Below are 14,120 nucleotides of genomic sequence, written 5' to 3'. Positions count from 1 at the left end.
TAATAATTGATGCTCCATCATTTAAAAGGTTTATGGTGGTGGCATTTGAGGACAGAGCGCGACAAATGTTGTTATATAAATATAAAAGCTAGCTAACTAGCTATAACAAATAAACGTAACATTGTTGGTCGGGTCGTTTGTCAGTATTGCAATTTGATTAAACTCCAGTCATATCCCAAATGAAATAAGCACGATTGTTGTGTATAATTGTGGCAAAGCATGCTATGCCGATCTAGTATTTATACATCTAGCCTCCAGTATTGCGTCGCTTTGGGATTCAGGAAAGGGAATGCGGCTTTGTTTTCCTTCTGCTGACTGACAGCCAACGTCAGCTAGCTACGCTAGTTAGCTAACAAAGTTGTTCATTAAACTTTCTTTGATATTAAAAGTGCACGAGGACAACTGAACATGGAGAGAGACTCAGGTAACTAAGCAAACTAAATTTCATATGGACCTTCTCAGCAAGTAAGTTAGTAAATGTAGCCAGTTATCTAGCTAGACAAGGCAGGTAAACTTTCCTAATGCTAAAAAGCTATTCAGCCAACGTTAGCTAGCTAACGGTAGCTATGTAACTTTGAGCTAAAACTGAGCCAATTGTCGTTGTTATTGAAAGAAAACTTCCCTTACTCTTTGAGTTTTATGACATTAAATAGCAACAGTAACTTGATTGCTGAATATATGTTTCGATAGTTGTAATGTTAATTGTTGAGGTGGGGTTGTTGTAGTTTTTCCAAAGGTACCTGTCTGTTGCAATGCTACACCACTTCCTGTGCATTCACAGCCAAATAGTTTAGTGAGTTCAACAGTATGATATCAATAGAGTGTATTGCATTCAAGTACTGCTCTTTAAACTCCACATTTTACTCTCGCTTTATGAACTTTAACCCCCAGCCTCTTCCCCAAACACTTTTTTAAAAACCGTATTTCTCTCTGACAGTGTTCCACAATGATCGTCTGGGAGCACCACGTAACCCACTACTGGACGAGCTCCCCAGCTACCAGTCTCTGCTGTACCGCAGAAAGCCCTCAGCCTCGGGCAGTACCAAGCGCCGTGGCAGCTCACGGACCAGGCTGGGCTCCTCCAGCAGTGGGAAATGGGGACAGACCACAGTGGCCAGACAGTATGAGGAGAAACACAGGACTCAGACCCTACAGAGACCAGTCAGGGAACTGCCCAAACCTATGGCGGAGAAACGCAGAGACAAGTCAGATCTCTAATATGTCTTCATGCAGTGTTATACTGGTGTAAAATGTTGTATTGTAATGATAATATGAAAAGGGTTGCACTGTGTAATACCATGTGTATACTATGTAACTGTATAAGTTACAGGACATCAGAGATTTGTAGGTTTTTAACTGAGTCTTACTGTGTTGGAAGTAATTGGTTATCTGCCTTCATTGCCTTCACTCACTATAGGGGCCAGCAGTGCATAGTTATTGCTCTGCAGGCAGTGTTTCATTTTCTCGTATCAATTTGAGACATTACACGATTAGTGAAGTAATGCTCTCTAGGCCAATAACAGAGCACAACATTCACTACAAGTAGGCTACAATTTCATGAGCATAACGATTGGGGCTAGAGATGGTTATGTTCATGGTGGACACTACTGTATATTGAGTTTCTTTGTCGACGCTCTCTTGGTGGATCCTGGTGTGGTGTTAACATTCTTGAAAAATGCTTAGTATGTAAACATTGACTGACTGATTGCTTAATATATTGACTGATTGATCATCTGACAGGGACCAGCGTTTGGAGCAGGCCAAGGATCTGAGCAGTTGGAGCCAGTGGAGACAGAGCACCAGACGGACCCTGAGGAGGCTGAAGGAGGATGGGTTTGAGATGCTCAGCAACCTGGAGCTCTGGAGGGGAGACATCCATGTCATTGAGGGTAAGAGAGTGGATGCCAGTGACAAAACAACCTGTTACTCCAATTGACTTCTATTGACATCACTACATGATTTATGTCAAAGGCTTAGTTACACGAACAAAGCTCAAAATTGGATTTGTGAGGGACAACGGCAGAGTTTCCACAGAGATATGTAATATCGCTGATGAAAATTGGGCAATTAAAAGTTCTCTTGCTCACTTGTGTGTCTTCTGTTGGAAGCATTAAAAGATGAGTGCATTGATGTTGATCTCTTTAAGATCCTGGATGGTATCTAAATCACTCATCCTTTCCCTTCTCTGTGTCCCATCACAGGGATGTTTGGCACGGGGATCCTGTCCTACTTCTCCTTCCTGCGTTTCCTGGTGCTGCTCAACTTCGTCATGTTCCTGCTCATGTTCGGCTTCGTCATGCTGCCCATCATCACCGCCCCCCATGCCTCAGGAAACACCACCTTCAACCATGTAGATGGTAACACAGGCCTTTACGTGTTATAGAGTAAAGTGGACCATATTATACATGTAACTGTCAAGATAAAGGAAACACACAGATCCTATGCTCCCTTGAGACCCGTCTTTCAAAGTCACTTCTTCTAGCCAAGGGAGCAAAAATAATAAGCATTTTTATACATGACTCTAAGCATGATGGGATGTTAATTACTGAATTAACTCAGGAACCACACCTGCGTGGAAGCACCTGCTTTCAATAGACTTTGCATCCCTCATTTGCTGAAGTGTTTGCTTTATTTTGGCAGTTACATGTACATCACAGGAGGTTGGTGGCACTTTAATTGGGGAGAATGGGCTCGGGGCAATGGCTTGATCAGGATGTGTGTAATGGTATCAAATACATGGTTTCCATGTGTTTGGTGCCATTCCATTCGCTCAGTTCCAACTATTATTATGAGCCTTCCTCCCCTCAGCAGCCTCCACTGCTGTACATTAATTATATAGTATTTATGTACATTTACATTTACGTCATTTAGCAGACGGTCTTATCCAGAGCGACTTACAAATTGGTGCATTCACCTTATGATATCCAGTGGAACAACTACTTTACAATAGTACATCTATATCTTTTTCTTTTGGGGGGGGGGGGGGGTTAGAAGGATTACTATATCCTATCCCAGGTATTCCTTAAAGAGGTGGGGTTTCAGGTGTCTACGGAAGGTGGTGATTGACTCCGCTGTCCTGGCATCGTGAGGGAGCTTGTTCCACCATTGGGGTGCCAGGGCAGCGAACAGTTTTGACTGGGCTGAGCGGGAACTGTGCTTCCGCAGAGGTAGGGGGGCCAGCAGGCCAGAGGTGGATGAACGCAGTGCCCTTGTTTGGGTGTAGGGCCTGATCAGAGCCTGAAGGTACGGAGGTGCCGTTCCCCTCACAGCTCCGTAGGCAAGCACCATGGTCTTGTTGCAGATGCGAGCTTCAACTGGAAGCCAGTGGAGTGTGCGGAGGAGCGGGGTGACGTGAGAGAACTTGGGAAGGTTGAACACCAGACGGGCTGCGGCGTTCTGGATGAGTTGTAGGGGTTTAATGGCACAGGCAGGGAGCCCCGCCAACAGGGAGTTGCAGTAATCCAGACGGGAGATGACAAGTGCCTGGATTAGGACCTGCGCCGCTTCCTTTGTAAGGCAGGGTTGTACTCTGCGAATGTTGTATAGCATGAACCTACAGGATCGGGTCACCGCCTTGATGTTAGCGGAGAACGACAGGGTGTTGTCCAGGGTCACGCCAAGGCTCTTAGCACTCTGGGAGGAGGACACAATGGAGTTGTCAACCGTGATGGCGAGATCGTGGAACGGGCAGTCCTTCCCCGGGAGGAAGAGCAGCTCCGTCTTGCCGAGGTTCAGCTTGAGGTGGTGATCCGTCATCCACACTGATATGTCTGCCAGACATGCAGAGATGCGATTCGCCACCTGGTTATCAGAAGGGGGAAAGGAGAAGATTAATTGTGTGTCGTCTGCGTAGCAATGATAGGAGAGACCATGTGAGGATATGACAGAGCCAAGTGACTTGGTGTATAGCGAGAATAGGAGAGGGCCTAGAACTGAGCCCTGGGGGACACCAGTGGTGAGAGCACGTGGTGCGGAGACGGATTCACGCCACGCCACCTGGTAGGAGCGACCTGTCAGGTAGGACGCAATCCAAGAGTGAGCCGCGCCGGAGATACCCAACTCGAAGAGGGTGGAGAGGAGGATCTGATGGTTCACAGTATCAAAGGCAGCAGATAGGTCTAGAAGGATGAGAGCAGAGGAGAGAGAGTTAGCTTTAGCAGTGCGGAGAGCCTCCGTGACACAGAGAAGAGCAGTCTCAGTTGACTGACCAGCCTTGAAACCTGACTGATTTGGATCGAGAAGGTCATTCTGAGAGAGATTGCAGGAGAGTTGGCCAAGGACGGCACGTTCAAGAGTTTTGGAGAGAAAAGAAAGAAGGGATACTGGTCTGTAGTTGTTGACATCGGAGGGATCGAGTGTAGGTTTTTTGAGAAGGGGTGCAAATCTCGCTCTCTTGAAGACGGAAGGGACGTAGCCAGCGGTCAAGGATGAGTTGATGAGCGAGGTGAGGTAAGGGAGAAGGTCTCCGGAAATGGTCTGGAGAAGAGAGGAGGGGATAGGGTCAAGCGGGCAGGTTGTTGGGCGGCCGGCCATCACAAGACGCAAGATTTCATCTGGAGAGAGAGGGGAGAAAGAGGTCAAAGCATAGGGTAGGGCAATGTGAGCAGGACCAGCAGTGTCGTTTGACTTAACAAACGAGGATCGGATGTCGTCGACCTTCTTTTCAAAATGGTTGACGAAGTCATCCGCGGAGAGGGAGGAGGGGGGGGGGGGGGGGGGGGGAGAGGAGGATTCAGGAGGGAGGAGAAGGTGGCAAAGAGCTTCCTAGGGTTAGAGGCAGATGCTTGGAAGTTAGAGTGGTAGAAAGTGGCTTTAGCAGCAGAAACAGAGGAGGAAAATGTAGAGAGGATGGAGTGAAAAGATGCCAGGTCCGCAGGGAGGCTAGTTTTCCTCCATTTCTGCTCGGCTGCCCGGAGCCCTGTTCTGTGAGCTTGCAATGAGTCGTCAAGCCACGGAGCAGGAGGGGAGGACCGGGCCGGCCTGGAGGATAGGGGACATACAGAGTCAAAGGATGCAGAAAGGGAGGAGAGGAGGGTTGAGGAGGCAGAATCAGGAGATTGGTTGGAGAAGGATTGAGCAGAGGGAAGAGATGATAGGATGGAAGAGGAGAGAGTAGCAGGAGAGAGAGAGCGAAGGTTGCGACGGCGCAATACCATCTGAGTAGGGGCAGAGTGAGTAGTGTTGGAGGAGAGCGAGAGGGAAAAGGATACAAGGTAGTGATCGGAGACTTGGAGAGGAGTTGCAGTGAGATTAGTAGAAGAACAGCATCTAGTGAAGATGAGGTCAAGCGTATTGCCTGCCTTGTGAGTAGGGGGGGGACGGTGAGAGGGTGAGGTCAAAAGAGGAGAGGAGTGGAAAGAAGGAGGCAGAGAGAAATGAGTAAAAGGTAGACGTAGGGAGGTTAAAGTCACCCAGAACTGTGAGGGGTGAGCCATCCTCAGGAAAGGAACTTATCAAGGCGTCAAGCTCATTGATGAACTCTCCAAGGGAACCTGGAGGGCGATAAATGGTAAGGATGTTAAGCTTGAATGGGCTAGTGATTGTGACAGCTTGGAATTCAAATGAGGAGATAGACAGATGGGTCAGGGGAGAAAGAGAGAATGTCCACTTGGGAGAGATGAGGATTCCAGTGCCACCACCCCGCTGACCAGATGCTCTCGGGGTGTGCGAGAACACGTGGTCAGACGAGGAGAGAGCAGTAGGAGTAGCAGTGTTTTCTGTGGTAATCCATGTTTCCGTCAGCGCCAAGAAGTCGAGGGACTGGAGGGTAGCATAGGCTGAGATGAACTCTGCCTTGTTGGCCGCAGACCGGCCAACTGTAGGTCAGTAAGGGATTAACACCACATTCAACCATGTTGTCATGAAGGTTCAGTTAGAGAGGAGAGATATGGGGTATGTAGTCAGTAACTGTTCTGCGACATCAAGAGCATCAGTCATCTTTACAGTAGATTATGAATGTTCTATTGTTAATCTCATCTCTGATAGATAGATATATATATTTTTTTACATTTTTATTCATTGTTAATGTTATTGAACTTCTAGATAGATGTCTTACCAATATTATATTGTTGCTTTTGTTGTGAACCACAGGTTTCGAGTGCAGTAACTACCCCAGCACCTCTCGCCGTGGCCTGGTGGTTTTCCACCAGCACATCACAGACCTCCTCTCAGGGGCGGTACGGATTTCCCTCCTCATATACCACGCCCTCTTATTCATTTAATTCAGTCACTCGTTATACGCCTGCATAGCACTGTAGTTTATGTTCTGGGACTGAGAATGACTCCCATGTTTGTTTCACATCTTAAAGGGCTTTCTGGAGCAGACCTACCTCTTCTATGGTTACTACAAGGTAGAGACCATTCACTTCCCTAAGTTCACCTACAACTTGCCTCTGGCCTACCTGCTGGTCACCATAGCCTACCTCTTCCTCAGTCTCATATGGATAGTCAAAAGGTAAAAAAGTGCCCTACCTTACTGTATTCAGACTAGTCAATTATACTAGTCTTTTGGATAAACCGGTCCTCAAAAGGCATATCTTCTCAAACATGCACATGCTGTCCAATTGTTTTTCATGGTCATGCAAGTCATATACTGTTATAGAAATACTTACGTTTTTTTAGCAATTTCCAAATCTGCATTTCTCGTCGTTCCCCAAAGGTCTGCGACTGGCTTTAAGCGTAAACTGGTGCAGGACGAGGATCGCTTCCAGAGCTTCTGCAACAAGATCTTTGCCGGCTGGGACTTCTGTATCGTCAACGACAGCGCAGCCAGGCTCAAGAGGAGCAGTCTTCTTTATGAACTGAAGGTGAGGTGTCAGTAGTCAGTCAATAGTGTAGGTTGACTCAAAACAACAGGGAGAAATGTGATTCAACACTATTGACAAAGTGAATTGAAGTCCTCAGTTCACACATTCCAGTTACAACCATATAATGTAACAGAACTGTATTGGTTCACTTCTGTTTACCACTCGCTTTTCACTGACTTTCAGAAGGAGCTGTGTTTATTTGTTTATTAATATATACATTATAACTGCATATAATGGAGATCCTATATTAATTCCTCTGTCCTTTCTATGTCAACAGACTGATCTGGAAGAGGAACGAATTAAGCAGAAGATAGCAGACAGGACACGAAAGGAGAAGTGTAGGATCTACGTGATCCGACTGATCCTGAATCTGTTTGTGATCGCTGTACTGGCTGCCTGCTTCTACTCCATCTACATAGCCACCAACTTCTCCCAGAAAGCACAGATGACTAAGGTAACTAGGCAAGTCGGTTAAGAACATATTCTTATTTACAATGACGGCCTACCCCGGCCAAACCTGGACGACGCTGGGCCAATTCTGCGCCGCCCTATGGGACTCCCAATCACGGCCAGATGTGATACAGCCTGGATTCGAACCAGGGTCTGTAGTGACGCCTCTAGCACTGAGATGCAGTGCCTTAGACCGCTATACCACCTGGGAACCCCATGTAGTGGAGGATTATTTTTAAATCACATTGTGATAAACCTTTAAACAGCAATGTTAGTTCAGTTTAGTTTAATTTCATGTGTACTATGGAAGCTTAAAACTGAATTGCAGTAGCACATACAAGAAAACAAATGTAAATCAATGATCAACATGAAGGGAGTTGAAGCATGAATTGAGGAGGAGCATCTTGGTCACAGCCAGGGAGGATAGTTGGTCAGAGAGTCGGTCAGAGACAGGTAGTCTCCTCAGCACACCTTGCTGTCCCTGATGTCCTCAGCCTCTCCTTATGGACTCTGTAGGTAGCTGGTCAATAGACATATGCTTATTTTAGATCTGCTACATATGTCTAAGTTTAGCACAGGTGTGTCAAATATACGGCACACGGGTGGTCTGAGTAAAAACTGAAAAATATAATTTTATTATAATAGTTTTCCCCCCGGGGGAAAAAATTATCTTAATCGCCATTGAAATGACTAAAACCAAATCTAAACTGTAAAATTGATAATGGACCTACATTTATAGTGTCGTCACTCTTTCCAGCATCCTAAAAGTCATTGAAATGAAAACTAGACAGTCAGGGAGCATTGATGAGACCGAATGCGGCCCGCGGGGAAAAATTAGTTTGACACCCCTGGTGTAGCACAATTTATTTAACTACACAAGTCAGTTAAGAGTAAATTCTTATTTACAATGACGGCCTAACCCAGACGACGCTGGGCCAGTTGTGCGCCGTCCTATGGGACTCCCAATCACGGCCGGTTGTGATACAGCCCAGGATCGAACTAGGGTCTGTAGTGACGCCTGTAGCACTGAGATACAATGCCTTAGACTGCTGGCCACTCGGGAGCACAATGGTTGTTTTGTTTTTTTAAACCTTTATCGATTTTACAAAAAACACAAACATCAACACAGAACGACACTGACACGTTCAACAATTTCAAAGGTTGAGGGATGAGCACAATGGTTGTTCTATTGAAATGAATGCTCTCTTCCTCAGTACTGTATACCTAATGGCATGTGCCTTTTCTGTTTTACTTCAAACACGCATTGTCATAATAGGTGAACTTCATCCTGGACCTGATCTATGAGTATCTGCCTTCCATCGTCATCACCCTGGCCAACTTCATCACCCCCCTCATCTTCTCGCTCATCATCCAGTTTGAAGACTACTCCCCCGCCTTCGAGATCCGCTTCACTCTCATGAGGTAAACAACAGGGCTGGGGTTGTTTTGATTTCTATTCAGTCGATACATTTTTCAGTTTACTTCCTGAATTTATATGAAATTTACCCCAACCCTGTCAACCAAGCACTTTCTTCTGTGAAAATCAATGAATGATGCTGTTGATGTTTCAGTTTGCATACTGATGTAGCACCCTGGTATGGATGAATAGATTTTTGCATACTAACACCAATGTCATTTCTTTATAATGTCATAATCTTTCCACAGGTGTGTGTTCATGCGCCTGACCAGTATCTGTGTGCTTCTCGTCTCCCTCTGGGGTCAGATCACTTCTTGCCAGGAAGGCAACTGTGTCTGCGGGTACAACCACATCCTCTACCCGGTGAGTGGAGGTCAAAGGTCACCGTAGATATACAAAACCAGTCAAGTTTGGACACACCTACTCATTCCAGGGTTTTTCTTTATTTTTACTATTTTCTACGTTGTAGAATAATAGTAAAGACATCAAAATTATGAAATAACAAATAAGGAATCATGTAGTAACCAAAAAAGTGTTAAACAAATCAAAATATATTTTAGATTCTTCAAAGTAGCCACCCTTTGCCTTGACATATTTGCACTTTCTTGGCATTATCTCAACCAGCTTCACCTGGAATGCTTTTCCAACAGTCTTGAAGAAGTTCCCACATATGCTGAGCACTTGTTGGCTGCTTTTCCTTCACTCTGTGGTCCAACTCATCCCAAACCATCTCAATTGAGAGTGTAATTGTCTTTAGGCCAGCTGTTTTAAGTCAAGACTCTCGTGTTTTTAACGTAAAATGTTTTTGTTGTACTGTATGTGTGTTTATAGTTTTGTTTAATGCTGTGTTAGTGTATGTAAGTTGTTTTGTATGAAACGTTGTTCCCCCTGCTGCTATTGGACCAGGTCTCTCTTGGAAAAGAGATGTTATCTCAATGAGAAAAACCTGTATAAATAAAGGTAAAAAAATGTTGTTTTTTTTAAGTAAAAAATTGGGTTGAGGTTGGCTGATTGTGGAGGCCAGGTCATCTGATGCAACTCTCCATCTTGGTCGAATCGCTCTCCTTCTTGGTCAAATAGCCCTTACACAGCCTGGAGGTGTGTTAGGTCATTGTCCTGTTGAAAAACAAATGATAGTCCCACTAAGCGCAAACCAGATGGGATGGCGTATCGCTGCAGAATGCTGTGGTAACCATGCTGGTTAAGGGTGCCTTGAATTCTAAATAAATCACCAACAGTGTCACCAGCAAAGCACTATCACACCACCTCCTCCATGCTTCACGGTGGGAACCACACATGCAGAGATCATCCATTCACCTACTCTGCATCTCACAGAAACACGGCAGTTGGAACCAAAGATCTCAAATTTGGACTCATCAGACCAAAGGACAGATTTCCACTGGTCTAATGTCCATTGCTCGTGTTTCTTGGCCCAAGCAAGTCTCTTCTTCTTATTGGTGTCCTTTAGTAGTGGTTTCTTTGCAGCAATTCGACCATGAAGGCCTTATTCACGCAGTCTCCTCTGAACAGTTAATGTTGAGATGCGTCTGTTACTTGAACTCTGTGAAACATTTATTTGGGCTGCAATTTCTGAGAATGGTAACTTTAATGAACTTGTCCTCTGCAGCAGAGGTAACTCTGGGTCTTCTTTTCCTGTGGCGGTCCTCATGAGAGTCAGTTTCATCATAGCGCTTGATGGTTTTTGCGACTGCACTTGAAGAAACGTTCAAGGTTCTTGAAAGGTTCCGCACACCTGTTAATTGAAATGCAGTCCAGGTGACTACCTCATGAAGTTGGTTGAGAGAATGCCAAGAGTGTGCAAAGCTGTCATCAAGGCAAAGGGTGGCTACTTTGAAGAAACTCCAAATATAAAATATATTTTGATTTGTTTAACACTTTTTTGGTTACTACATGATTCCATATGTGTTATTTCATTGTTTTGATGTTTTCACTATTACTCTACAATGTAGAAAATAGTGAAAATAAAGAAAAGCCCTGGAATGACTAGGTGTGTCCAAACTTTTGACTGGTACTGTACATATTGATATTGGTCGTTACTATGATCTCATATGATTCTGCCTCTGCCTATAGTGTTGGGAGTCTCGCGTGGGCCAGGAGATGTACAAACTCATGATCTTCGATTTCCTCATCATTGGTGCCGTCACTGTCTTTGTGGAGTTCCCTAGGAAGTAAGTAATCTTTTCTCTTCTCTCCTCTTCGCTCTTCTCCTCTTCTGATGGTTCTCTCCCTCCTCCCTCCCCCTAGACTTATAGTGGACTACTGTGACTGCGGCTTGGCCAAGTGGTGGGGCCAGCAGGAGTTTGCCATCCCCCAGAACGTCCTGGAAATTGTGTACGGCCAGACCATCTGCTGGATCGGGACGTTCTACTGCCCCCTGCTGCCCGCCATCTGCACCATCAAGTACTTCATCATCTTCTACATCAAAAAGGTAGCATACCATAGAAATACTAGACCGTATCAATGTACTGTGATAGATGGGCCGGTGGACATAATTGTAGTTCTATGTAATACAGTACAGTAAAAGCATCAGGAAGGTACTTGATATGAATGACTGTTGGTGTTTTTAGTTGTAGTGTATGGTTTAAGCTGGGACTAAAGGTCTGGTTACATACTGTAGGTAACCGTGGTTCCCTGATTGAGTTAAATTAGACATACTGTACCACATAGGTAATAGTATAGGTCAGGATATTTCCTTATCCTAATTCCTACCGCCAATTGATAGAGAAAAGGAATATCCCATACCTGTGTGTATTATGTTGACTGAAACTACTGAAAGGGAATTCTCACCCACAGATATGTTGATTAATGTATGTATTGTCTACCCTGCAGGTGACCCTGGTGAATAACTGCCGCCCGGCCACCCGTCCGTTCCGAGCCTCCAGCTCCAACTTCTTCTTCCTGGCTGTGCTGCTGATTGGCCTGGCACTGGCCTGTGTACCTGTCACCATTGGCATCGCACAGTGAGTACATGGCTGCAGTTAGCCTAGCATGCATGCATCTTTATTTCCATAGATAACCATAATATGGCTAATTTCACTGAAACTCACCGTGCACCAATCTCATACCCTTTTCACACTGCTGAGCCTAACTGAGCCTAGCTTAGCTGTACTGCTGTACTGTTGCTGAAACTGGGCTGGAAAGGAAAATATTTGAGTCAGCACAGTACTGTTTGGCTTGGCACCATAGTGTGAAAATAGTATCAGTCTGCTCCTAGATCAGTTGTTGGGGACACTAACCCTCCCATTTCTCCCTTATCAGGATCAGCTGTTCCCAGGCCTGTGGTCCCTTCATTAACTACACCACATCCTGGGAGGTGGTCCCCCGGACGGTGTCCCAGCTGCCTGCAGGAGCACGCACATTCCTCCTGGCCATCTCCTCTGAGGCCTTCGCCGTCTCCCTTTTTGTCATCACATGGTATGGGTTCCAGCCAATGATATCACTCCTGTCTACGGTTCATTGTCATTTGATATCCAGGCCGATAGATTGTGGTTTCAGCCAATCAATCAATAAAATGTATTTATAAAACCCTCTTTTCATCAACACGTTGTCACAAAGTGCTATCAAAATTCTGCTTTGTTAACCCTTGTGTCTCTTCCCTCCCTCAGCCTGGCCATGTTTTATGTCATTGCTCTAGCTGGAGCGCACAAGCGAGTGATCAACCAACTGAGGGAACAGCTAGTCATGGTGAGTAGCTACAGTAACCAGTCTACATGGCTGCACAACTCTATACCGTACAGTAGCTTCATAGGATTTAGCTGTAGGGACAGGATTATTTTCCTGACCAGAAAAAAATGTAGGTCCTAGTTATCTGGCATAACACTGTTATAGGGCATAGGGTTAATTTAGGCACTAACACTCCTCTTCTCCCTATCCGGCCAGGATGGGCGAGACAAGCGTTTCCTGATCCAGAAGCTGTGTCAGGCCCAGAGGACCTGTGCTATTAGATCCACAGGTTCGGGATTCCAGTCCCACTCCTCAGACAGAGTCAGCCCCAGCTACCGCTCCAACTCTGGGGTCTTCCTGGTCCAGCCACCCCCGGACTCTGCTACTCATGTCTGAATTGCTAGGATTAGGCCCTTGAGTTTTACCTGACCAAAAAACTCAGGGCTCTTGATATTACTTGTAACTGGCTATCTAAACACTATTACTTGCAGACACTAAAGGGGCTGGTTTCCCAGACATATATTAAGTCTAGACATGGACTATAAAATGCATGCTCAATGGAGAATCTCCATTAAAATAGCTTTTTAGTCCAGGACCAGGTTCAATCTGTGTCCAGGAAACCAGCCCTACCACTGGCAGACACTAGATTTGAGGAACACTATGCAACTGGGGGATTAACTTTCCCTAGGGCTCTTTGGTTTTGATCCAACGCATGTTGAGATCTGTGAAAGTTCAAATGTTTAACAAGCACTGTTTTTCAATATTGGACCAATAGTTTGAACTCAAAGCTGGCAAAATACCTTTTGTGGAGAATATCTTGTCCTGTTTGTTGTTTACTATATGTAGCCTACCATAAACATTACTATATGTGATGTCATGATGATAATTCTGCTGACTATTACCTTTTTCCTTCCAAGAAGGACTCTTATTATAAAGCTTTGAATTGCCCTTCTGAGTAAAGTAATTAAAAAAATTAAAAGCTGATCCCATATTGTTCCAAATGAACACCTATAAACACTAAACATTCTTCTTGCACTTTAAATGTGACCTTTCTTGTTTATCTTTTAAAGGTATACTGTATTGATTTGTGTGAACTTATATTCCTTAATCTCTTGTTTACTATTTCCATTAACTCCCCCTAAGTATTAACTTTTAATGACCATGACAAGCTACATGTGATTTAATATTTCAAAATGTATTTGAGATCTACTGTCCCAACTTCCGCTACATACCAAACTGAACTAATACTTTTTTACTGTACTCTGTCTCCACTGCCTGTGTTCCATAAAGGGGAAGTGTTGTTTTATCCATTGCAAACCTTTGTTTATGAGTGAACTGTTACATTTGAATCAACTAGTAAGATGTCATTTTGGCAAAAGTTTTATAATTCCAAAATCTGTGTGTTATTCATTGTTATAAACTGGGTGGTTCAAGCCCTGGATGCTGATTGGCTGACAGCTGTGGTATATCAGGCTTAATACCACGGGTTTGACAAACCATGTATTTTTACTGCTCTAATTACTTTGGTAAACAGTTTATAATAGCAATAAGGCACCTCAGGGGTTTGTGGTATATGGCCAACTCCGCTTTGCGTCGTGCTTAAGAACAGCCCTTAGCAGTGGTATATTGGCCATATACCACACCTCCTCGGGCCTTATATCTTATTGAATTGTGGCTGGAAAAGGAAAATAAATAATGCAAGTATTTAAAACGTATGTTATTTCTTGTCATACTTTGTGTGAATATAACTTGTTTAATTTGTT

The 14,120-nt window shown here is 44.6% G+C and overlaps 1 protein-coding gene across 2 annotated transcripts; it reads left to right on the top strand.

Annotated features, from left to right (window-relative positions):
• The first annotated feature begins 262 nt into the window (after window positions 1-262).
• LOC123725466 (transmembrane channel-like protein 7) lies at window positions 263-14,072 on the top strand. 2 transcript variants are annotated; one of them, XM_045691152.2, is made up of 16 exons: window positions 263-424; window positions 938-1,205; window positions 1,741-1,889; window positions 2,202-2,357; window positions 6,091-6,176; window positions 6,309-6,454; window positions 6,659-6,806; window positions 7,084-7,260; window positions 8,533-8,678; window positions 8,922-9,036; window positions 10,765-10,862; window positions 10,939-11,122; window positions 11,524-11,654; window positions 11,953-12,108; window positions 12,300-12,378; window positions 12,574-14,072. In XM_045691152.2, the coding sequence occupies exons 1-16, from the start codon at window positions 409-411 to the stop codon at window positions 12,751-12,753; spliced, it is 2,235 nt and encodes a 744-aa protein (XP_045547108.1). In that variant the 5' UTR covers window positions 263-408; the 3' UTR covers window positions 12,754-14,072. The 2 variants fall into 2 exon arrangements, with proteins under 2 accessions (XP_045547108.1, XP_045547109.1); XM_045691153.2 differs by lacking the exons at window positions 263-424; window positions 938-1,205 and having other exon boundaries at window positions 1,765-1,889; window positions 6,309-6,350.
• The last annotated feature ends 48 nt before the right edge of the window (window positions 14,073-14,120 follow it).

Source organism: Salmo salar, chromosome 12, assembly GCF_965601325.2.
Source record: "Salmo salar chromosome 12, fSalSal1, whole genome shotgun sequence".
NCBI lineage: Eukaryota > Metazoa > Chordata > Actinopteri > Salmoniformes > Salmonidae > Salmo > Salmo salar.
Note: the sequence above shows the minus strand (reverse complement) of the source record. Positions and strands in the feature narration are given on the sequence as shown.

Bases quoted from the DNA above. Each gene is read 5' to 3' on its own strand.
- LOC123725466 (XM_045691152.2), top strand. The intron at 1,206-1,740 runs GTCAGATCTCTA...ATCATCTGACAG, and splicing joins GCGGAGAAACGCAGAGACAA to GGACCAGCGTTTGGAGCAGG. The intron at 11,123-11,523 runs GTAGCATACCAT...TCTACCCTGCAG, and splicing joins TCATCTTCTACATCAAAAAG to GTGACCCTGGTGAATAACTG.